The sequence below is a fragment of the Neoarius graeffei genome, chromosome 11 (assembly GCF_027579695.1).
Source record: "Neoarius graeffei isolate fNeoGra1 chromosome 11, fNeoGra1.pri, whole genome shotgun sequence".
Lineage (NCBI taxonomy): Eukaryota > Metazoa > Chordata > Actinopteri > Siluriformes > Ariidae > Neoarius > Neoarius graeffei.
The window spans coordinates 33,664,556-33,690,580 of NC_083579.1; the positions used below are offsets into that span (position 1 = coordinate 33,664,556).

Consider the following 26,025-nt stretch of genomic DNA (forward strand, 5'->3'; position numbering starts at 1 on the left):
GCTGATGCGCTCGGCATGTACAGTTCATGTTTAGAGTATCTGGAGAAGTGGATGACTCCCATGGAAGAGTTCTCACCATTCATGTGGATGGACATGAGTGAACCACCAAAATGGAATGATGTGGAGGCCTGCATCAAGTACCTTGGAGAGAAGGGGGTGCCAATTGATGACATTAAATGTTTTGACCAGGTTGCCAATCTGAAGAAATTCATTGAAAGCTGCAGTGACGATGAGTTCATGGGCCTGCAGGTGCACCAGAAGTGGACCAAATACTTTGAGAAGGCCAAAAACATTGCATGCTACTCAGAACTGCTGAAGATTGCACAGTTTGTCTTTGCACTTCCTTCTCACAATGCAAATGTGGAGAGAGTTTTTTCACTGATGCAGAGCCAGTGGACAAAGGAGAGGAACCAGCTCTCTGTTGAATCATTGAAAGGGATTCTATTTGTGCAATACAATTTCAAAGATATGTCTTGCAAAGACTTTCATGCTTATTTGTTGAGCAACAAAAAACTGCTGAGAAAGATCAGCTCTACAGCAAAATATCAATGGGCAAACAAGGAGGATGAGGAAGAAAAAACAGACGAAGAGGAGGAAAAACCAGACGAAGAGGAAGATGAGGATTAAAGGTCCCATGGCATGGTGGTTTGTTGATGCTTTAAACGGGCTCGTGGAGGCTTCCGGATGTTATATCCGCAGCCTTTCTCGAAATGAACCCTCGGCACGTAAATATAGCCTCCTGGGAGAAAGCCCCATTTCAGCGCTTTTCCCAGTGCGTCGTTTTGCTAAGGCCAAGAAAAAATAATTGTTTGTTTCCTATTACATCTTGAAAAAAAATAGGGTAGGTAGGTAGGTCTTTTTATTTTTTTATATATTTTTTTTATCACACAAAATACCGGGTAGGTAGGTTTTTTTTTGTTTGTTTTTAAATAAATTTTAGGTGTGGGACAAACAGTGGCACATAGTGGGGAAGTGTCATTCTGTGACTCAACCATCCAGAACCAGGCCTAAGAAAACCAGTGAAGCTTGTGGAATACAGGATTCGGAGCCCATGGATAAAATATGGAGTGCTCGGACGCTTAAAGGAACTATAAACATAACAACTACAAATGTTGAACCTTAACTTTATTAGGAACACTATGTTGTGAACTTGTATGTTTAATATGAATACAAAGAACAATCAAAAACATCTTTAGACTTTTGGACCTGCTATTATACAAAATGATCAATCAGTGTCAGAATCAAATTGTACTTTTTTGTACATCAAATTGTACAAGTTTGTGACATCACAAAACTGAGTTCTAGCAAACTGTCTGGTACTGCAAACAACCTATTTAAAACCATGATGGCTGTACAATGTAAGAAAGTCAAATTTGGCCTTAGAATTTAACATTGGGCAAACTTGCTAAAAACAGAGGTGCGGCTAGTAATAGTCTAGGTGTTTGGTATGCAAATATATACCTCTCGGGCATCATTGGACATTTTGGATGCATAGTTTTTGTGCCTTCTGTTATATATTTAAACCTTTTTATGTATAAAATGTTCAACTTTTCCCTTTTCTGAAGGGCACAATGTACTGTTTTTATACTAAAACAACTTGTTATATCAGAAAACACTTGTAATATCAGTTTAAACATTGAGTATCAATACTACAAGCTACATGCTTTAATACTAGTGAAGTTTATGTCCCTTTTCCATAAGGCCTTTCTTCACAGAAACAAAAGCTCTGCCGCCCGCCATGAGCACTTGGAATGCATTATTTGTCACCTTTGTTGCCTCTACTTTTGCGTCCTCGTGTACTTTTAGTATTTTTGTTTTGATAGCTAACATTTTTTGAAACTCCGGCTTCCGTTTACATTCAAATGTCAGTGCCCGCAAGCCAAAATTGCTGAGCAGGTTTTCCAACGTGACTTCCATCGTGATATCGATACCGCCGTTAGCCTGGGCGCTGTGTGTATACTGTTTGCATGACTCATCCAGCGGAGGATGATAATGTTCGTAGAGTTCTTTTACAGTTGAAAACTTATAAAATGAACTTATTGTCTTACAATCTTCCGTGTGGTCGCAACCGATCACGGTAATCGAGAACACGTCGTTGGCCGCCATGATGCCTAGCGTTGTGTACAACACAAGCCGGAGTTTCCCGGAAAGAGGTCATGACGTCAGATTGAGGCCGTGAGAAACCAATGAGTGTTTCTTGTCCGATATATGCGTTTTAGAATTAGTCACTTGTCAGATCGACAATATTATGCAAATCGTAATGCAGATTTTTTTTTTTTTTTTTCAAAATTTATTGTTGGCCGGCGAAAATAAATTTTTTTTTAAACATGTAACAAAAAAGTCTAGGGTTGGGGCATTTTTTAAACGGTCGGTCGGGTAACTGGAAACAAACAATTATTTTTTCTTGGCCTAATGAGAAGCAGGAGGCGGGGAAGGGTAGAGGGTGGGGGCGGGCCATGGGGGGAGGGGCTTGACCAAGCTGCGCACACACATACTCGCTGCTATCAGCGCCTGTAGCCACGCTGCTAAGACAAAACCCCGTTCTCCCTCGGACTCCTTTCATAAACTCAACGTGACACAGAGAACAGAGAGTGAGAGTGTTCGGAGTGGTAGTTTACGAACGTATAATACCCTCGGCTTGAACACGCACTCCATAACCAAAGAGGATAGAAGCAGCAACTACAGCAACATAGCGCTTATCCAACAGAAGACATGCATTGCAGAGCAATAGTCAAACATAAGCTCATAAGTTACAGTCAATTTCCAGACTAAACTCAGTTTAACAGAGCATGCTGCATGCTCTTTAGTTTTGTAGCGCAGATTACCTGGCTAACTGCAGGAAGCGGTTAGCTGCACAGCTAATGTAGCCATTGCTAGGCTAACGCACCGATTTTAAAACACGGCAAAACGACCAGTTATACACTTACTTGTTCGGTGTTTGTTGCTGATGCAGCAGGGATGCTTGGTACGGACCCAGGCTTCAGTGACAGTTGATGTGCAAAACCTGCCCTGTACTGTCCCAAGTTGTGGAAACATTCCTCAGGAAAATGCTTCTGACAAACATACACCGTCTTAGGTAGACTCGACGGCGTATTATTGAAGTAAATAAAATTAAGCCACTGGGTCTTCAGGGGCTCTCCCGTCGGCAGTAAAAACAGACTCCTTTCTGTGTTGTCACATCCATGTACAGCGCAATTTCCATGTTTCGCTCGCTTAGGTGATGCCATGTTGTTGTGTCCTCTATGGTCTCCTCACTACAACTGGGTGGGCAATCCATACAGTGGGTGGGAATCCAGAGGGGGGGCGTGGAGATCATCTCCGTTGCTGACGTAGTAAAGGGAAGAGCTTATCAACACGCCGTTTTGACGCGCCATTCTCAAATGTTGGGCATAGTTTGGTTTACACATTATGAAATTTCTAGCCACTGGGGTGACTTAAAAGGTCAGAGGAACTCATTTTAACGTTAAAAAACCTCAGAAAGTGAAAATTTCATGCCATGGGACCTTTAAGCAGGAAACTAAAGATAGACTATTGATATTTTTTGTTAGTTTTTTTTACATTTTTGAGTTATTTTTAAAGTAAATATACAAGAGGTATTTTTGTTAATTACTGGTAGCTAATTTGTTAATTTATCTTTTCCAGTAGCCTACAGATCAGACATTGTTTCTTTCATTACTGAAATTGAGGCTAACTGAGTATCAGTATGTTTGTTATTGGGAGTTGAGAGTTATTGTTAACTTTTATTGTTAATATGAGTGAGTGTGGTTTAGATGAGACATTATTTCTTTCATTGTGTCATTCATTCATTACAGAAATTGTAAAGCATTTTTTAATAAATGCATTTTAAATATCATTTGTTATTGGAGTTATTGTTGACTTTTATGAAAAGCATTTTTAATAAACCAACTTTAAATATAATTTTATTTGTATGTTTGTTAAGTGAGTGCATGTGCCATAAGTATATCTCACTAAATGGGTTTTCAAAAAACGCCTTGATCACCATGGGTGGCTTTTGCTGAGACATAAAGAATGCTTTTAAAGCAGGGAACATCTGTAGCATCCTCTCTGTGCCTGGGAACAGAGAGAGCCACCTTGTCTTGCTGTGTGAAAGCATCCTCCTGTACTCAGTGTCAGCAAAATCACAGTACTCTTTGAGGGACTCAGTACGCACGGTGTAAATGTGGAAGTACTGGTATATTTTAAAAATGATATTTTCAAGGTCCACATCAAGTGTGTCTGCCCCGTGATGGACACAATTGTTCAGTATGTGTACTGGGCAACCTGCACCAATGAGTGTTTTGTTCTGCATTTGGAAGACAAATAGTTTTTTACCAATGTTTCCATTAGGTAGTTTGCGATGGTGGTTGCTGTCTCATTTGGTGTATCTTTCACCTCAATTAATTTGGTCTGCACACCACCCTCCTTCTTCCAATCAAAGTGATTACTCCAGTCAGTACTAACACCACAGAATGGGACACCTCAACAGAGTGAGGTAAGTTTGTAGTTTGATATTGTTACTAACACTACTACACCCCCCCCACACACACACTAAGACCCCGTCCACACGTAGCCGGGTATCTGCTAAATCGAAGATATTTTTCTACATTTTGGCCTGTCATCCACATGAAAACACATCAAAAACGAATATTTAAAAAAACTCCGGGCAAAGTGAAGATTTTTGAAAACTCCGTGTATGCCTTTTCGTGTAGACAGAGATAACCGGAGTTTTGCGTTTTAGAACGTCACAATCTGCGCCAAAAAAATGACAACAAATCTGCCCTGACGTCAAACGTGCGACCTTTGTTTACTGCAGAAGCCAGATTAAGCATGGACAAAGAGTAATGGATCGGAGTAGTGCTTTGAAAGCGTTAATTATTGTGCAGGTGCTATTCTGATGTGATTAGGGGGTAGGATTTGGGGAAATAATGCCATCTACAGGTTTGGAATGCTTATGAATGTGATTGAAAACGCAGATGTTCGGTTATGTGTGGAAGGGATTTTTTTCGAAGACGAGGTGGTGTGGATAAAACATTTTTATAAACGGGGGGGGGAATGTTCGGTTTTAAAAATACCCGGCTACGTGTGTACATGGCCTAAGGTGTCCTGGTTTTCCCAAATCAAAATATGGTCACCCTAATACTGTTGATCACAACATACTGCTATATCGACTTGAACACTGGGTTGGGTTGACTGGTAAAGTTATAAATTGGTTAAAATCATACTTAAAAGATAGAAACTTGTACAAATTATCAAGAACAACTCAATTTTGTATCACTGCTATGCAGATGACACCCAAATTTATTTTGCTCTATCACCTAATGATTATGCCCCCCTTGAATGTCTCTACCAGTGTATCGACCAAATCAACAACTGGATGTCACAAAATTTTCTTCAGCTGAACTCAGATAAAACAGAAGTAATTCTATTTGGGAAAAAAGATGAAAGGGGCGGCACGGTGGTGTAGTGGTTAGCGCTGTCGCCTCACAGCAAGAAGGTCCTGGGTTCGAGCCCCGTGGCCGGCGAGGGCCTTTCTGTGTGGAGTTTGCATGTTCTCCCTGTGTCCGCGTGGGTTTCCTCCGGGTGCTCCGGTTTCCCCCACAGTCCAAAGACATGCAGGTTAGGTTAACTGGTGACTCTAAATTGAGCGTAGGTGTGAATGTGAGTGTGAATGGTTGTCTGTGTCTATGTGTCAGCCCTGTGATGACCTGGCGACTTGTCCAGGGTGTACCCCGCCTTTCGCCCGTAGTCAGCTGAGATAGGCTCCAGCTTGCCTGTGACCCTGTAGAAGGATGGAGCGGCTAGAGATAATGAGATGAGATGAAAAAAGATGAAAGACTCAGGATTACCAGTATTCTTGACACAAAGGGGATTAAAACAAAAGATATGGTTAAAAATCTTGGTGTTTTCATTGACAGCGAGCTAAACTTTGACAGTCACATGAAAGCAATCACTAAATCGGCATTTTATCACCTAAAAAACATTTCCAAACTAAGAGGACTTGTGTCAAAAAATGATCTGGAAAAACTTATACATGCCTTCATCTCTAGTAGGGTTGATTACTGCAATGGCCTTTTCACAGGCCTGCCAAAAAAGACCATCAAACGACTTCAGCTGGTTCAAAATGCAGCGGCTAGGGTTCTCACACGAACAAAAAGAACAGAGCACATTACTCCAATTCTAAGGTCCCTTCACTGGCTTCCAGTAAGCTACAGAATTGACTTTAAAGCATTGCTGCTGGTGGACAAATCTCTAAATGGTACAGGGCCCAATTACCTCTCTGATATGTTACAGCGGCCGAACCCAATCAGATCTACCAGATCGCAGCAGAAAAATTTACTGGTAAAACCAGTTGTTAAAACAAAGTGTGGTGAAGCAGCTTTTAGCTACTATGCAGTACAGCTATGGAACCAACTCCCAGAGGACATCAAAAATGATCCTGCTGTTGGCAGCTTCAAATCTAGACTAGATGCTTTCTGCTAACTGATAAATATCATCATCTTTACATGTTTTAAACTTTACTTAACTTTTACAGTCTTTGCATGTCTTAAACTTAACTTTTATTCCATTTTATTCTGCTGTTTTTACTGAACTTTCTCTCTTCTTCCCCCTTTACTTTATGTAATTTTATTTTCTATTGTTTACTGTTTTGCTTTTACCTCTGTAAAGCACATTGAACTGCCACTGTGTATGAAATGCGCTATATAAATAAACTTGCCTTGCCTTCAAATTAACTGCTAATCCTAGAGGTTCACATACTTTTGCCACTCACAGATATGTAATATTGGATCATTTTCCTCAATAAATAAATGACCAAGTATAATAGTTTTGTCTCATTTGTTTAACTGGGTTCTCTTTATCTACTTTTAGGACTTGTGTGAAAATCTGATGATGTTTAAGGTCATATTTATGCAGAAATATAGAAAATTCTAAAGGGTTCACAAACTTTCAAGCACCACTGTACATACATTATAACAGTTTTGGATTTTCTTTATCACAGGATTGACATAATATTAATAATACTAATTGTTCTCCAACTAATTAATATGATGTAATGGGGTCATAGAACTTGTTCATGTAGTACTTTACTCCGTCTGTAATTTTATAGTCCGTATTGTCCCTATAGAATGGAGAGCCAACACGGCAAGTGGACTCTGTCTGACAGCGATGATGATGATGAGAATAACATTGTGCCACCGACACCACCAAAAGACGTAAAGAAACCATTAAAGAACATCAAGCCTGATGCAGAGCCCAAAGCCAGCCCAGTTAATACACTGTTAAAGCCCAAAACTGAACCCAGGAAAGAAAACAGTGTGAAGCTCAAGACTGAAAAACCAACCATCCCTGCCATGGACTCTGAGGTTCGACAAGCCGCACACCTCCATCAGAGTAATCCAGTGAAATATGTCATTAGTCCTTCATCAGCACTGAAACGGAAGAGAGAAACAGATGAGGGAGGCTGGAACCTCTCCAGCAGTAGTGATGAGGATAAGGATGATGGAGCGCCATCATCAACCTCCAAAAGCAAACCAAAGCCCAAACCACAGAGCTCGAGCCCTGTGAGGAAAAAGCCCGAGCAGAGTCGGCCCCCGAGCCCACACGGTCGTAATTATTATAAGGAGGAGCCTAGTGATTTCTTTGAGGCAAGCTTGAATAATATGAACGATATGTACCGCTTTTATTTAAACAAAGTTATGGGGATAGAAAAGAAGTACAACACTGGAGCTTTGCACATTAAAGGTAAGAGCATAAATATTTGATACAGATATTTGGTATCATTTTTGTTTTGTGTGTATTAGAACTGTGCCTGGATACATTTATTAATTTTTCCTTATTCTTTCTTTTAACAGAAATACTGTCCCCCATGTTTGGGACACTAAAGGAATCCGTCCAGGTACTTTTTTCACGTTGCTCCCTCTGGGGTATGTTAAAGACTTGAGATGTAATGATGATGTGATAAGTAGGTAGTATGATCCAACACAAAATCATGGACATCATTAGGCAAGGCAAGGCAAGTTTATTTATATAGCACATTTCATACACAATGGCAGTTCAATGTGCTTTACAGAAGCAAAAACAAAAACAGTAAACAATAGAGAAATAAAATTACATAAAATAATTTTATTTTTAATCTAAAACAATTAATTAAAAGAATTAAAAGAAAATAATAAGAATTAAACAACAGTAGAAATAAAATAATAAAATGCCAAAAAGAAAAAAGGAGAAAAAGAAAATGAAACCAGCGGAATAAAATAGAATAAAATTAAAGTAAATTTAAAACATGCAGAGAAAGTAAAGATTATAAAAAATGTAAAAATATTAATTATTTAACAGAAAGCATCTGAAAACAGCTTGGTCTTTAACCTAGATTTGAAGCTGCCAACAGCAGGAGCATTTTTGATGTCCTCTGGGAGTTGGTTCCATAGCTGTACTGCATAGTAGCTAAAAGCTGCTTCACCACACTTTGTTTTAACAACTGGTTTTAATAGTAAATTTTGCTGCTGCGATCTGGTAGATCTGATTGGGTTCGGCCGCTGCAACATATCAGAGAGGTAATTGGGCCCTGTACCATTTAGAGATTTGTCCACCAGCAGCAATGCTTTAAAGTCAATTCTGTAGCTTACTGGAAGCCAGTGAAGGGACCTTAGAATTGGAGTAATGTGCTCTGTTCTTTTTGTTCGTGTGAGAACCCTAGCCGCTGCATTTTGAACCAGCTGAAGTCGTTTGATGGTCTTTTTTGGCAGGCCTGTGAAAAGGCCATTGCAGTAATCAACCCTACTAGAGATGAAGGCATGTATTAGTTTTTCCAGATCATTTTTTGACACAAGTCCTCTTAGTTTGGAAATATTTCTTAGGTGATAAAATGCCGTTTTAGTGATTGCTTTCATGTGACTGTCAAAGTTTAGCTCGCTGTCAATGAAAACATTTCATTTAAAGTACTACACATGCAGTGCATCTGTTTATCACTTTTAACCTTTGGTATTTTATCAAACTCTCATTGAAGTGCTTTTTGCCTGATTTTTGCATTGTTTGTTCTAAAATAAGTGGGCAACCTCACATTAAAAATCATGCAGCATTCTGTATTTCAAGCAGCGCGACACACTCGGTTGTAATGAAGAACCCTTGAACAGTGAAAAGTCCAAAAAACAGAACCTAAAAAAAAAAAACGCAAAAAAAAAAAGTACTTTTAAGACTGGGCCCGATGACAGGAAATACACTATTATAGGAAAATAATCAATGACCGGGCAGTGTGATGAAGTGCTGATGAAGAGTTACTCACCATCAATAGCTCAACGTTTATTATTTCCCTAAAACAGCACATTGCCAACACTTATGCACAGTACTGCACATGTAAAGAAATGGCTTTAAAATAATGAAATGAAATGAAATGTTTCAACATTAAACAAATACTATAAACAGCAGTAAGCCATAGTAAGTGAAACAAAGTCAATATTTGGTCTGAGACGGCTCTTTGCTTAAAAATAATAATAATAATAATAATAATAATAATAATAATAATAATAATAGTCTCAGGTGCAGTGAGTGCAGTTTTATGCGGAAATGAGCTGTAGGTTTTACTGAGCATCTTCCAGAACCAGCCACAGTTCTTCTGGACACTTTGACGGTCACACTCGCTTCGTAATTTTGCACCAAAACCCAGCAGCCTTCATTATGTTTTCTTTTTTAATCTGAAAAGTGCTCTCTTATGGAATATGCTGCTCAGATACAAACTTTTTTTTTTTCTGTAACATTTAATTTTGTGCTGGAAAACAAACATTTGGACTCTAAAATGTTCTTGGACTGACTCGATAATGTAGAAGTCATAAAATAAAACTATATAACAAAGTTTGTATGAAAAAAATAGGGGCCAAAGACTTTTGCACAGCAATATACAGTGCCTTGCAAAAGTATTCATACCCCTTGAACTTTTTCACATTTTTCCACCTTACAACCACGAACTTAAAAGTTTTTTATTGAGATTTTATGTGATAGACCAACACAGAGTAGCACATAATTGTGAAGTGAAACGAAAATGATAAATGGTCTTCAAAATTTTAAACAAATAAAAATCTGAAAAATGTGGTGTGCATTAGTATTCAGCCCCCTGTCCTCTGATACCTCTAAATACAATCCAGTGCAATCAATTGCCTTCAGAAGTCATCTAATTAGTTAATAGAGTCCTACTGTGTGTAATTTACTCTCAGCATAAATACACTTGTTCTGTGAAGGCCTCAGTGGTTTGTTAGAGAACACTGAAGAACAAACAGCATCATGAAGACCAAAGAACTCACCAGACAGGTCAGGGATAAAGTTCTGGAGAAGTTTAAAGCAGGGTTAGGTTATAAAAAAAATATCCCAAGCTCTGAACATCTCAAGAAGCACTGTTCAATCCATCATTCAAAAATGGAAAAAGCATGGCACAACTGCAAACCTACCAAGACATGGCCGTCCACCTAAACTGACAGAGCGAGCAAGGAGAGCACTGGTCAGAGAAGCAGCCAAGAGGCCCATGATCACTCTGGAGGAGCTGCAGAAATCCACAGCTCAGGTGGGAGAATCTGTGCACAGGACAACTATAAGTCGTACACTCCACAAATCTGGCCTTTTTGGAAGAGTGGCAAGAAGAAAGCCATTGTTGAAAGACAGGCATAAGAAGCCATGTAGGGGACACAGCAAACATGTGGAAGAAGGTGCTTTGGTCAGATGAGACAGAAGTTGAACTTTTTGGCCTAAATGCAAAGCGCTATGTGTGGCGGAAAACTAACACTGCTCATCACCCTGCACACACCATCCCCACTGTGAAACATGGTGGTGGCAGCATCATGCTATGGGGATGCTTTTCTTCAGCAGGGACAGGGAAGCTGGTCAGAGTTGATGGGAAGATGGATAGAGCTAAATACAGGGCAGTCCTGGAAGAAAACCTGTTGTAGGCTGCAAAAGACTTGAGACTGGGAAGGAGATTCACCTTCCAGCAAGACAATGACCCTAAACATACAGCCAGAGCTACAATGGAATGGCTTAGATCAAAGAATATTCATGTGTTAGAATGGCCCAGTCAAAGTCCAGACCTAAATCTCATTGAGCATCTGTGGCAAGACTTGAAAATTGCTGTTCACAGACTCTCTCCATCCAATCTGGCTGAGCTTGAGCTATTTTGCAGAGAAGAATGGGCAAAAATTTCAGTGTCTAGATGTGCAAAGCTGGTAGAGACATACCACAAAAGACTTTCAGCTGTAATTGCAGCCAAAGGTGGCTCTACAAAGTATTGACGCAGGGGGCTGAATACTAATGCACACCACATTTTTCAGATTTTTATTTGTTTAAAATTTTGAAGACCATTTTTATCATGGGGCGGCACGGTGGTGTAGTAGTTAGCGCTGTCGCCTCACAGCAAGAAGGTCCGGGTTCGAGCCCCGTGGCCGGCGAGGGCCTTTCTGTGTGGAGTTTGCATGTTCTCCCCGTGTCCGCGTGGGTTTCCTCCGGGTGCTCCGGTTTCCCCCACAGTCCAAAGACATGCAGGTTAGGTTAACTGGTGACTCTAAATTGAGCGTAGGTGTGAATGTGAGTGTGAATGGTTGTCTGTGTCTATGTGTCAGCCCTGTGATGACCTGGCGACTTGTCCAGGGTGTACCCCGCCTTTCGCCCGTAGTCAGCTGGGATAGGCTCCAGCTTGCCTGCGACCCTGTAGAAGGATAAAGCGGCTAGAGATAATGAGATGAGATTTTTATCATTTTCGTTTCACTTCACAATTATGTGCTACTCTGTGTTGGTCTATCACATAAAATCTCAATAAAAAACTTTTAAGTTCGTGCTTGTAAGGTGGAAAAATGTGAAAAAGTTCAAGGGGTATGAATACTTTTGCAAGGCACTGTATATCAGAGAAACAACAGTGAGCTCAGAGAATACGTATCTATTGATCATTATTGATGTTTTTTTTAAATCTCCACATACCATACCAGTATATTATCACACCACCATCTCAGGCTTGTATTGATTTTTTTTTTTCTGTCTTCACAGTTTAACTACTGCTTTGATATTCCATGGATGGTGCAACAATATCCTCCCGAGTTTAGGTAAGGCTGTATATTAATATTAAATTATTCATTCTGAGTTGAAAATCTTATTTCTGTTTAAAAAAAAAAAAAATGCCTGGAATGTTTTCTGCCTCAATTATGGATCACATAGATAAATATAAAAGTCCTAAAATCACTTGACTGTCCTTTGTTAACACTTTTGTAAATAACCCTTAAACTTTAAATCTGTGTTGAAATAAATTGTCTGTCTGTCAGCTGTTCCTAATGGCAGTGTCACATCTGGAAGGTCGACAGAATCCCATGTTAATTATGCATAAAATATATAACGGTAATACTTAATTTTAATTTAAAGGGGAACAGAGGGCAATATATAGAGTAAATATAACAATAAAACACACATTAACGAACCTTATTCAAGACTTACAAAAGTTTTTTGTTCTAAGGTTGGAAAGTTATAGTGTTTTGAAAGTCGCTCGAGCAAACTATTTCCGCAGTTTGAACAGCCCGCCATGATATTAATTTTATCCAATCAGAATGCACGTTCATTTTGTCTGCGTAACACTCATGACGTATGTATGTGCCCAGTTGTGTTGGCTCATTGAGGTTGGGAATAGCACGTGTGAAATACCTGTTTCTGCCTCTTGCGACGATTTCGCAAGTCCACGGGTGGCGCCTATCTCATTGCAGCAAATAAATTCTGCTGGACTCGTGAGCAACTCCACGTTACATTTTCCGCACGAGCACCACGCCGTGTCACCTGCACGCAGATGCTCTGCCCCACGCTCGCCATGCCCATGGTCAGCATCAGTCTCATCCTCGCCGTCATCCGAGCTTTCTTCTCTTATTTCATCACCGGAGTCGAGAGTACCTCTCCTAGCTATTTTAAGTTCGTTTCTTAAGACGAGGATTTTTTAAGATGTTACCTTGTTGACAGTTTCGGCGAGAATCTTCCGCCTTCTTCAAAACAGTCACCAGATGTGTCCTGGGGGAGCGACCTGACAGCAGGAGGCGTGAACTACCTGTCAAATTGGGCAGGACGTTCACGCCTCCGTAGCGTAACATCAGCTGATAAGGCACGTCACCACTCGACATCTGGTGACTGTTTTGAAGAAGGCGGAAGATTCTCGCCGAAACTGTCAACAAGGTAACATCTTAAAAAATCCTTGTCTTAAGAAACGAACTTAAAATAGCTTTAATAGTTAGACATAATGAACTTCCACTACATAGTACCTCTCCTAGGTTCAAACTGGTACCCTTCTAAGGCCAAGTTTACATTAGACCGTATCTGTCTCGTTTTCTTCGCGGATGCACTGTCCGTTTACATTAAAATGCCGGGAAACGGGAATCCGCCAGGGTCCACGTATTCAATCCAGATCGTGTCTGGTCCGGTGCTGTGTAAACATTGAGAATACGCGGATACGCTGTGCTGAGCTCTAGCTGGCGTCGTCATTGGACAACGTCACTGTGACATCCACCTTCCTGATTCGCTGGCGTTGGTCATGTGACGCGACTGCTGAAAAACGGCGCGGACTTCCACCTTGTAACACCTTTCATTAAAGAGTATAAAAGTATGAAAATACTGCAAATACTGATGCAAATACTGTCCACTGTGTAGTTATGATTGTCTTTAGGCTTGCCATCCTTCCACTTGCAAGTGGTAAGTGACTTGCGCACAGCGGCTCAGTCCCGAATCACTGCTCGTGCACTTCACTCGCGCGCTCTGTGAGCTGCGCAGGGCCGGAGTGCGCACCCTCCAGAGGGCACTCGCTGTTCAGGGCGGAGTGATTTGGAGCGCAGCCGCTGAGGAGGAAGCAGCGATGAGCTGCACTGACACATTTCTCAACTTACGTGCCGAATTAGTCATGTGATTAGCGTATCCGTGTATTGGCGTTGCTGTGTGCACGCTAATCGTTTTTAAAAATGTTAATCTGATGATCCGCTGATACGGTCTAATGTAAACCCCACCTAAGCCATAGCCTGCTTGCAGTGTGTCTTGCGGGATCTCTTCGTATGATTCGACAGAGCTGTCGCTTTCACTTGATGCGCCCGACGCCATGATTACACGCTTGTCTCCTCTATTTCGGAGAGTTCCGCTAGTGCAGTGGGTAGCGCTGACGTCACGGTCTTTTAAAAATGGCGACTCTTGTGTGGTTTAGCGTATAAAGTATTATATTTACAATTACCAAGATATTTCGTTGTTTTCTAGTATATAAATTTGATAGAATACTTAAGAATATGTTACTTTGTCACATCAGCAACTGTATATATTATATTTGGTACTCCTTTAAGGTTTGCTAATACTGTAAAATACCAAATAATAGCCCGGGCTATTATTTGTCTCAATCACGTAAGAGACCCGGCGCGTATTAGAGACTAGGCGGCTATTTGGAACAGGCGATTAATTCCTTCTTCACAAACACCTTCCCCAAAATCTACCTCAAAACGGGGAAAAAATCATTCTCAGATAGGCCTACTTTTAACCAGTATAACTTAGTTTGTTTAGAGTTAGATTACAGATAGCACGGTGCCGACTTCGGGGAATTTTGAAGACGCAGAATGCATCTTCGCATGGCAGTCAGGGTGGATAAAGGATAAATCACACACCTTTTCCTGTTAATGACTAGTTAAGCGCATGCTTTACAAAATAATCAAGAAACCACACCATTGTCTGTGCGCAGCACTGTGATTTAATTACTCTGCAAAGTTATGGTCACTTGCTATCACCCATGCAGCCTCCACCCTTTGCGCTTCGCGATGTCTGTCAATCTGAAATTGCATGGAGGGCGCGACGTTGAAGCAACATAATTAGGGTGCGAAGTGTCAAACCAAAGGGTTTTTTCTTATGCTGAAAAATAAGTGACCTGCAGTGGCTACATACTGTCATCTTGCATTCTCACGTTTCTCTCCAAGACGTCTCCCTATTTGGCCGATATGAGCCTATTCCCCGAGTGAGTTGGTACGGTGGCTCGACCCCGTAGAAAACTTAAAGTTCGGATGAAAGTTAGTTGAATAGGTTACTGACTTGTAGGCCTACATGTTGCCTGCCTGACGCGTGCTTCTGCCCAACTTGCACGACAGATTACTTGTTGAAAAGGCCCCTTGGATTAGATTGGCTGCGAGCAGACTGAAATGCATGTTAGAACGCTCTCACCTTTTTTGTAAAGCGTCTTCCAGATCCGAATGGGTAAGGGCAAGTGAAATGGTATAACTAAGGTCTTTAATAAAACTCAGTGTGTGCTTTGACGCATGCATTCGGCAATTTAGGTCGTTTAACAGAAGCAGCAGTCCAACCTTGGAAACCCGCAGTCCTCAATGTCACCACACACGCTGGCTTTCGTTGGGTATACCCAAAGGGGTATTCCTCATTCGATGACGTAAGTGATATCCCACACACCCATGTCAAACGTAATTGGCTAAGACATCTGTCAAAAGTTACGGAGTTGCATTCCTCAAGAAATATTACGGTAGACCAAGATTATAACATTGAAATGGCATGTTTATTATCACGTAACAAAATGTTGTAAACAGTATTATAGAAATAATTTCATTCATTCATTCATTCATTCATTCATATTGTTTCGGTAGAAAACTATGCAATGCAAAATCGTTTAAACACCAGAAAACCAGAAAAGTGCTGGGCCTCAAGATTCTAGATAGAACGTTCGGACGCTTTTTTTTTTTTAGACCCCGGCGAGTATTCGGAACCGGCCTTTATTTGTCACAACACACGCGTACACCCGGCCGTTAAAGGGAACTCAGCGGTTAATTGGAACTCGGCTATTATTTGGTATTTTACGGTAATCAAGTAACTGATGATTAATTGATATTGTGTAAAATATTAAAATACATTTTATACAATAGTTTAATATTAAGGTATCAGTATAACTTAATGTTTCTTTCTTCAAATATGTATTTACACATTTTTAGTAATATAGTAAAAAGATTTTAAGCTATTTAAAAAAGAAAAAAAGAACCTCGTATAAGTTGATTATAAATAATTTGTTGCTGACTATTAAATTAAAGTCTTACCAGGATATTTAACAGTGATTCCACGAAATCAAGTCGTACATGAGCTGATAGCTGACGAGGTGCGTAGCACTGAGTTGTAAGCCATGTACGGTGAGATTGAGTGGAATAACTGTTTTATTCTGTCCACATTCACTGGATTTTCAGAAACGGAGCATTTTTATTTTTTGCAAATTCAGTAAATAAAAACTTTATAAAAAACGTCCGGCAAAATCATTTCCACTTAGAATGTAAACAAACCAGCGAAATGACAGGAGCAGTTTGTGAAAAATGCAACAATAATAATTCTTGAAAAAATAAAAAAAAAAGATATGTTCTTACCGTCAAATACTTTAATTCCATATTTTGTTGCTTTTTTTGTATTTTTGGGGGGTTTTGTTTTTGAGTAGAGTTTTTATTTCGTCTGCGGTTGGTTCAGCAGCATGCTCCGCCATTCTGTTTTTCTCCACTCACGGTATATAAGCTGATAGCCTAGTAGTAGAGTCGCCAATCAGAGTGCATGATTGATCGTATCCAGTGAATGTGGATAGAATAATCTGTGATGTTCCTTTTCACTGACCCAAACGCGTTTCTTTATTGTGTTAAAGGAACAGTCCACCGTACGTCCATAATGAAATATGCTCTTATCTGAATTGAGACGAGCTGCTCCGTACCTCTCCGAGCTTTGCGCGACCTCCGAGTCAGTCAGACGCAGTCAGACGCGCTGTCACTCCTGTTAGCAATGTAGCTAGGCTCAGTATGGCCAATGGTATTTTTTGGGGCTGTAGTTAGATGCGACCAAACTCTTCCGCGTTTCTCCTGTTTACATAGGTTTATATGACCAGTGATATGAAACAAGTTCAGTTACGCAAATTGAAACGTGGCGATTTTCTATGCTATGGAAAGTCCGCACTATAATGACAGGCGTACTAACACCTTCTGCGCGCTTCGGCAGCGCATTGATATCTGAGCTCCGTATCAATGCGCTGTCGAAGCGCGCAGAAAGTGTTAGTACGCCTGTCATTATAGTGCGCACTTTCCATAGCATAGAAAATCGCTACGTTTCAATTTGTGTAACTGAACTTGTTTCATGTCACTGGTCATATAAACCTATGTAAACAGGAAAAACGCGGAAGAGTTTGGTCGCATCTAACTACAGCCCCAAAAAATACCATTGGCCATGCTGAGCCTAGCTACATTGCTAACAGGAGTGACAGCGCGTCTGACTGACTGGGAGGTCGCGCAAAGCTCGGAGAGGTACGGAGCAGCTCGTCTCAATTCAAATAAAAGCATATTTCATTATGGAAGTACGGTGGACTGTTCCTTTAATGTTAAGCATATATCACAGTATAGATAACTTGTCATTTTACTGAGCTCCAGAGCCAAATCATCATGATCAGAATTTTATCCAGTATTGTATGGCCCTCAAATCTCGAAAGAGAACGTTTTATTGAGGTTAAAGTTGCATGAACTCATCAGTGTTAATAAGCTTTGTTACTAAAGGCTAGACCCTATATGAATTTTAAGATTTCAAAATCACAGATATATTTCTGTACATTTGCTTTTTTTTTTTAAGGAATAAACCTGTAACTATTGTGCACGGAGAGAAGCGAGAGTTGAAGGCTCGGCTCATTCGGCAGGCTGAGCCCTACAGCCATATTCGCTTCTGTCAGGTTGGTCTTTTAAACTGATATTTAGATTCGTTCTAAATCCCTAATGGACTATACCCTCACTGACCACTTTAATAAGAACATGTTCTTGATTCTAAGATTCCTGTTCTTGGCTTCAGGACTGGAACCCAATGTGTTCTTCTGCTGTTGCATGCTGAGATGCTTTTCTGCTCACCACAGTTGTAAAGAGTGATTATATGAGTTACTATATCTATCCTTCCTGGCAGCTCGAACCAATCTGACCATTTTCCTCTGACCTCTCTTATCAACAAGGCGTTTGTTTCCACCCACAGAACTGTCGCTCACTCAATTTTTTTTTTTGTTTTCCGCACCATTCTGTGTAAACTCTAGAGACTGTTGTGTGTGAAAACCCCAGGAGATCAGCAGTTTCTGAAATACTCAAACCAGTCCATCTGACTCAAACCAACACCCATGCCACAGTGAAAGAAAGTCACGCTTTGAGATCACAGTTGTTCCCATTCTGATGTTTGAAGTGAGCATTAACTGAAGCTCTTGACTTGTATCTGCATGATTTGATGCATCGTGGTGCTCTCAAGGGATCGGCCGATTAGAGAACTGCATCAAACAGCAGGTGGATATATGGGTGGTCCTAATAAAGTGGCCAGTGAGTGTAGTACTGTGAAAGGTGTAATGAGTTTTCTCTCCACTTGGGGGATGTGTTTAGCTTTAGAACGGTTTAGAGTAGTCCACTCTGTGTTTTTTCATGTTTTTCAAATAAATGTTCCTCCAGTTAACGGAATTGCAGTTTAAAGCTCATAGGCAACGGTTTTAATTTTATGCACATTTGAAATTTTATATGTTAAAAACCCTCTGTAATTTTCTTCTGGTCCCAAGAAGTATTGTTAATAAGTAATAATTAAAATAAGTTAGCGCGGAGAGCGGCGAATTTCTGTCAGGTATTTTCGTGACCGCTCGGTGCATGACGTCATTTAAGCCAAACAAACCGCTCGAGTTGAGTCCATTTCCGTTTACTTACATTGCCGTTCGGCTTGAGTGCAGACGTGCGTTCGGGAATTTCCAAAGAAAACCCCCCATGCCTTATTGTTGTGCAGTGAACTGTAACAACGGGACCGGTTCAGGAAGAAGTTTTTACCTTTTACCGAGAGAGGAGAAGAGGCGGAGCGAGTGGGTTGGCTTTTTCCGAAAGGGGAGACTAGGAGGAGAGAGTGGATTGGCTTTTTCCAAAAGAGGAGACGAGGCGGAGAGAGTGGATTGTGTGCGTGAAACAAAATCAAAGCAGTCAAAGAAGAAACGGAGCAGCAACGCTCAAGCAAAAAGGAGAAGATTGGAGGTAAACATTTTTACTTTTGCTTGCAATTGACAAGTCAAGAATCCTGAGGGATCCTGTACATTCATTGTGGAAATGAGACAAAGGGATATTTCCTCGCTTAGAGTAGGCTATAAATAGTATAATGCCGTAGCCTGGCAAGCCAGACTAAATGTGAATATTTAGTCTGGTCTCGGTCGTAGACATTTCCGAAGGGTGGGGGAGGAACAACCCGTTGTCTTTCAAACTGTGTGTGTGCGTATAGGCCAACGCTCTGACCAATCAGCGCAACAGTGACCGTGACGTAGTCAGAGCGACAGAAAGCAGTGGGGGAGGCCTTGAAATAAATAATTTTTCAAAATGCGTATTAATTAATAAACAGGTTCTAGATATTAAGAAGTTTGGAGATAATGACCACAAGTTTGGAGTCTGTACCACATACTTAACATACACTCTTATTTTTTTCAAGTGTTTTTCAAGGGTTTGCTTAAACTGTTTTTGAGAGTTTTTATTTAGTGGTGTTTGGTGAAATAATTTCCCTTAAATTTAAAATAACGGGAAAATAAGAAACAATCAAAAAGTAATGTTTCAAAGCTGTTTATTAATTCTTCGTACTGCACAAACTAGCCCCATCCTTTTGGCTACGAGCGGAGCCAGCTGGTAGATCAGACTTTTGCCATAGCCGGTCGGCAAAACGGCGAAAACGTCCTTCTTGAAAAGGAATGAGCGGAGAGCCTCTTCCTGCTCATGTTTCAACGAAAACTCCAAGTCTAATTCTTCTAAAACTGATTCCAAAGCGGAGTCAAACGCGCGCTGTTCACTAGCCGTAGCCATCTTTCCTGTTGCGCTTTCTCCAGCGTCGCGCAGCTTTGTCGTCACTCCTGCAAAAGCCCGCCCAAAGAATCCAAACAAAAACCTTGCGTTGTGATTGGCGGGCACGATTTGATGCCCGGGGTGTTTTGTTGATATGGTGCGAGGCTAGACCCACTCGTAGGCAAAAATATTTTTGGCCTCTAGGCGGGTGGGTCTAGTTTACTAGGCTAATAATGCCGCGGATGGCCGGCTAATGTGGCCTACCGGCGCACTGTCAAGTAATCGTTACCTATATCCACTAGGGAGGGCGGGTTAATTATTCTTCAAAAGGGCTCTTATTTAGTATTACGACGAAAGTAGGAATTTATCATAACTACCAGGATAAATCGTTTGGCGCGAGTCTTGTTGAGGTCCGGGGTCACCACGATCAGTCGGCCGAGTCGCTGTCCGATTCCGAGGCCGCACGGTCAAAACAGTGAGCCACATTCACCGATTAGGTTCATACATGTATGGTTTCACCTCTCAATATTTAATTTGGAGAGTTCCTACTTCAAAATCGCTATCGCTTTCAGACATTTTACACGACCTCTCACGACCAAAGTCCGTACATGTGTGCTCGGTTCGCAGCTAAACACAGAACTGCTCCCGGTCTGTTTGGCTTAAATGACGTCACGACGACGGTCCCCTGGTGGTGAAAGTGCGCATAAGTGAGATGTTAACAAACCTTCGGAAATTGGTCAAAACAGTATATTTTAACCGTTTAATTCAATTTTAGGGTGCAAATTAGACACTAGGAAAATTGAATTCGCTTTTTGGGTCGTTCTTCTAGACAATCTTTTCCGCCTTGCATTTGGCTGCCTCTGATTCTGTATGTGATTTCTGGCTGGAGGTCTCTCCTTTCTTGTATTGTATTTTCTGTCAGTGTTGCTGTTATTGTCCTTGGTTGTTCTCTGTGTAGCTTTTGGCTAAAATTCAATGTGTCTTGTATTTTATTTTATTTTGATTTTATGTCAATTTTAATTTATTTCATACACTGACTGTTAAGCGCTTTGGTTGTAAATATGCTATATAAATAAATTTTACTTACTTACAATAAAGTTGATATTCTACGTTTCACCTCGGACCATTGCCTATGACCTTTAATGGGTATATAATAGGGCTGTAACGATACACCCAACTCACGATTCGATTCGTATCGCGATTTTTGACCCACGATTCGATACACCCACGATTTTTTTAAATGTATTTTTAAAGTAGTAAATTTGACTTATTAACATTTCTGACTTACATTAACTATTTAATAACAAATAATTCAGACCACTGCAGAGAATGAGTAATATGTATGCAAAAATGAACAAATGTATATCCAAAGACTGTTTTATTTCTCAAAATAATACTGTTGAGCCGGAAGCTCTGGTTTTTTCGGTTCTGAAAAAGTCTCATCTCATCTCATTATCTGTAGCCGCTTTATCCTTCTACAGGGTCGCAGGCAAGCTGGAGCCTATCCCAGCTGACTACGGGCGAAAGGCGGGGTACACCCTGGACAAGTCGCCAGGTCATCACAGGGCTGACACATAGACACAGACAACCATTCACACCTACGCTCAATTTAGAGTCACCAGTTAACCTAACCTGCATGTCTTTGGACTGTGGGGGAAACCGGAGCACCCGGAGGAAACCCACGCGGACACAGGGAGAACATGCAAACTCCACACAGAAAGGCCCTCGCCGGCCCCGGGGCTCGAACCCAGAACCTTCTTGCTGTGAGGCGACAGCGCTAACCACTACACCACCGTGCCGCCTCTGAAAAAATCATTTTTCCAAATCGTGTAAATCCATTAAGATTTTTTTTTGGGGGGGGGGGGGGGGGGGGTATAGGGGTGGCTCTCTCTCACTGTCTCACTCTCATAGGGCCAATGATTTTCTGTGATCGCGGAAAACAGATGGAAATTACGGAATTTTTATGGTGAAACATTGCTCGCGTGTCAAAATGTAACTGCCGCAGAAGGCTTCCGCCCAAGCAGACATGCCTTCAGTGTTGCCAGATATTGCTAACGTTTTCCACCCCAAAATATGTTCAAAACCAGCCAAAAAGCACCTAAACCCGCCCAATCTGGCAACACTGCATGCCTTTCCGGTCAAGTGATTGTGATTGGCTTGTGGCACACCTAGCCAGCCAATGAGCTGCTTGTTTACAGATTCGCTCCCCGCGTCGCAACCAGAATGGCGACCGCTTAAAAGAAATGAATGCTCTGCCAGTGGCGAGTGCGGACGTTGCGTGACTCGCAGAAGATTGTCGCAGGTCGGCGAAAAAACGACTTACTAATAGATATAAAAAATAAAAGTAATTTAAGTAAGTTTAAAATGTAATTTAAATAAAAAGTAAAGTATTCATAAATTGAAGTTTGGAAGCGTCTCTGTTTTTGGGCTGAGGAGAAGTTTGAAAGGGTGTACCGTGATTCTGCCTTCTTGTATCACGACACGGATCGTGGCTCTGCGTATCGCGATTTCGATACGCATATTGTTACAGCCCTAGTATATAACAATAATAATAATAATACATATTTTGTAGTGCTTGTACGAGATGGCACTGATACCAGCAAAAATAGTGGATCGGATATCAGAGAAAACATATCAGAAATCAGATCTTGTAACAAACAGCAGAGATTGGAATTGGATTAGGATAGTGCCTTCCAGAGGTTTTCTGGGATTTGGGGAGCAACCATCTTTCTCCTGCTGAGCTGCGATGATCCTTGGGATTAATAAAAGGTGAACAAAGTGCTGAGGGTGGGCTAGACTGCTTCAGGAGATCGGCAAGATAAGCCAGAGCTCAAACCGTTCAGAGCTTTAAACGCAGGACTTTGTAGTTAATTCGTCAGTTGAACATAGCTGGAATAAGAGTGTGGAATAACACACGTATTGTGAATTTAAGTTCAGTCAAGTTCAGTTTCTGTTTGTTTGTAACAGGCCAAGCTGGATATTGCCTTTGGGACTCATCACACGTAAGTACCTCTCTCTGTTAGTACATTCAAATAAACACCAACAAATCTTTATATTACACTCACTGGCCACTTTAATAGGAACTTGTTCTTGATTCTAAGATTCCTGTTCTTGGCTGCAGGACTGGAACCCAATGTGTTCTTCTGCTGTTGCATGCTGAGATGCTTTTCTGCTCAGCACGGTTGTAAAGAGTGATTATATGAGTTATTATATCTATCCTTCCTGGCAGCTCGAACCAATCTGTCCATTTTCCTCTGACCTCTCTTATTAACAAGGTGTTTGTTTCCACCCACAGAACTGTCGCTCACTCAGTGTTTTTTGCTTTTCGCACCATTCTGTGTAAACTCTAGAGACTGTTGTGTGTGAAACCCCCAGGAGATCAGCAGTTTCTGAAAGACTCAACCCAGTCCATCTGGCTTAAACCAACACCCATGCCACAGTGAAAGAAACTCACACTTTGAGATCACAGTTGTTCCCATTCTGATGTTTGAAGTGAACATTAACTGAAGCTCTTGATTTCTATCTGCATGATGTGATGCATTGTGCTGCTCTCAAGGGATCGGCCGATTAGAGAACTGCATCAAACAGCAGGTGGATGGGTGTACCTAATAAAGTGGCCAGTGAGCGTAGAATCAAGTTCTGCAGCAAACCTAAATCCTTTCATTGCCTAGTTTGAGATTAACTCACCAATAAAGTACCAAAGAATTCACCTTTTTCACGAAGAAACACCGTTTGAATGTAGCCGTAATGTAATCTCATAACATCAGCGCAACATCTGCCGTAAACTAAAGTACACAGTGAATGTCATGTGCAGAGTAAAGGCCAATTTATGCTGACAACGCAGTCCTCGCAGATGGTGTCGCAGATGGCGTCTGCGTAGCCCCCCACCCTTCGCAGACGCTCTGCGTGCACCTCCCAAAAATTGTGACCACCGCAGAAGCCTCGGGGCCTCTGCATGCTCTTGCGACAAGGCTTTCGCAGATAGCTTTTCGCAGACAGTTGTAATTTATCGTTGAGCGGGGAGTAATAGGCGTGCGCGATGTTATTCACCGCCACAACGCAAGGGGGCGCAAAGTCGCGAAATCGCTAGGAGTAGTTGGTGGGTGTGGTTAGTGGAGTGTTTATCCTCCGGTTACTTCTAATAACTAGAACTGGAGTCGTATAGATGTACGTACTTCCTCACTTCCTCGATCAACCGCTCTTCGTGCTGCTCCATCTTCGCTCGTGTTTTTAAAAATGTCGGTCGTGAAAACAAAACAAACCGGGAAAGTAGGGAAGCGGAAGTGCGTGTACAGCGGATGTAGAGTGGACCAATCAGAGCCCTCTTGTCTGCGACACTGTCTGCGAGGCTTCTGCAGTGGTCACAATTTTTGGGAGGTGCGCGCAGAGTGTCTGCGAAGGGTGGGGGGCTACGCAGACGCCATCTGCGACGCTATCTGCGAGGACTGCGTTGTCAGCATAAATTGGCCTTCGCAGACAGCGTCGCAGACGAGGGCTCTGATTGGTCCACTCTACATCCGCTGTACACGCACTTCCGCTTCCCTACTTTCCCGGTTTGGTTTGTTTTCACGACTGCCATTTTTAAAAACACGAGCGAAGATGGAGCAGCACGAAGAGCGGTTGATCGAGGAAGTGAGGAAGTACGTACATCTATACGACTCCAGTTCTAGTCATTATAAGTAACCGGAGGATAAACACTCCACTAACCACACCCACCAACTACTCCTAGCGATTTCGCGACTTTGCGCCCCCTTGCGTTGTGGCGGTGAATAACATCGCGCACGCCTATTACTCTCCACTCAACGATAAATTACAACTGTCTGCGAAAAGCTATCTGCGAAAGCCTTGTCGCAAGAGCATGCAGAGGCCCTATAAGAGCATTAATGTGAAGAAAGTTTGTTTTATCCAAAGGATAATTATTTCTTCCTGTGTGAATATTTCTCTGCACAACATTTCATACCAACCTCCAGCTAAAAAAAAGCACAATATCTAAATGTCCAGAACATATTATTATTATTATTATTATTATTATATTCACGTTAAATGTTAGTCATTAAAGAATGTGCTTGGTGTTTTTTTTTGTTTTGTTTTGTTTTTTTCATTTTGTGATTCATCATCTACAAATGTGGGCGGCACGGTGGTGTAGTGGTTAGCGCTGTCGCCTCACAGCAAGAAGGTCCTAGGTTCGAGCCCCGTGGCTGGCGAGGGCCTTTCTGTGCGGAGTTTGCATGTTCTCCTCATGTCCGCGTGGGTTTCCTCCGGGTGCTCCGGTTTCCCCCACAGTCCAAAGACATGCAGGTTAGGTTAACTGGTGACTCTAAATTGACCGTAGGTGTGAATGTGAGTGTGAATGGTTGTCTGTGTCTATGTGTCAACCCTGTGATGACCTGGCGACTTGTCCAGGGTGTACCCCGCCTTTCGCCCGTAGTCAGCTGGGATAGGCTCCAGCTTGCCTGCGACCCTGTAGAAGGATAAAGCGGCTACAGATAATGAGATGAGATCTACAAATGTCAGATCATTTGCAAGATAGCATAGCAAATTATTTTAAAACTTTCTTGTTAACGTGATGTCTCTTTCTTCTGTTGTTCAGCGTATCCAAATGCAGCCGCATTGTTGCTATGGTTTGTTTCTAAATTTAGCTAGAAACGCATGAGAGCCCAAAGCAAAGCAGAACAAGGGCTTTATCAGTGTAAAGTATAAACACGAGATGGATGAATTAAGTCACAGTTAAAATATGTACAGTTAAAATACGGACGGTTAAAATGTGCCTAACTCGACAGACAGATCAAACTTGAAGCGCTTTCCCGAGTGTCATAGCGATGTGTCAGTCGCAAATCAGTCAACTCTTTTAGCCGACTCTTTTATCTGATCTGAGTCAAACGGTCTGATTCACTGGAAAGAGTCGGATCCTCATCATCAGTGCGAAAATGTCACGCTGTGTCTATCCATGATCATTTTACACACCTTGTGTGTCTGTGGTGTAACCGAAATTCCACCCAGCACTAGGTTTCAATAAATTTCGTGGAAAGTACGGTTTATGATCTAATTTTACAACTTGAGTTGCCACCAAAGCTGTGTTCAGCTGGTGCGCCTGGCTGCAAGAGTGTCCAGTATGTAAGGAATAAAACCCTTATGGATGTGCTGTTAGAGAAAAATAATCAACAACAAGCTGGTGTGAAGAAGCGGACTTACTGTTATCACTGTGAAGTTGATT

At 41.5% G+C, this 26,025-nt stretch overlaps 1 protein-coding gene across 1 annotated transcript in view; it reads left to right on the plus strand.

Annotated features, from left to right (window-relative positions):
- The window catches only part of tdp1 (tyrosyl-DNA phosphodiesterase 1), a 102,780-nt gene that overhangs the window by 6,249 nt on the left and 70,506 nt on the right, over nucleotides 1–26,025 (plus strand). Inside the window, exons 2-6 of the mRNA XM_060933732.1 lie at nucleotides 7,124–7,740; nucleotides 7,851–7,894; nucleotides 12,019–12,074; nucleotides 17,617–17,713; nucleotides 22,779–22,813. Coding sequence (XP_060789715.1) covers nucleotides 7,125–7,740; nucleotides 7,851–7,894; nucleotides 12,019–12,074; nucleotides 17,617–17,713; nucleotides 22,779–22,813 — 848 coding nt within the window. The 5' untranslated portion in view covers nucleotide 7,124. The remainder of the gene's footprint in view (nucleotides 1–7,123; nucleotides 7,741–7,850; nucleotides 7,895–12,018; nucleotides 12,075–17,616; nucleotides 17,714–22,778; nucleotides 22,814–26,025) is intronic.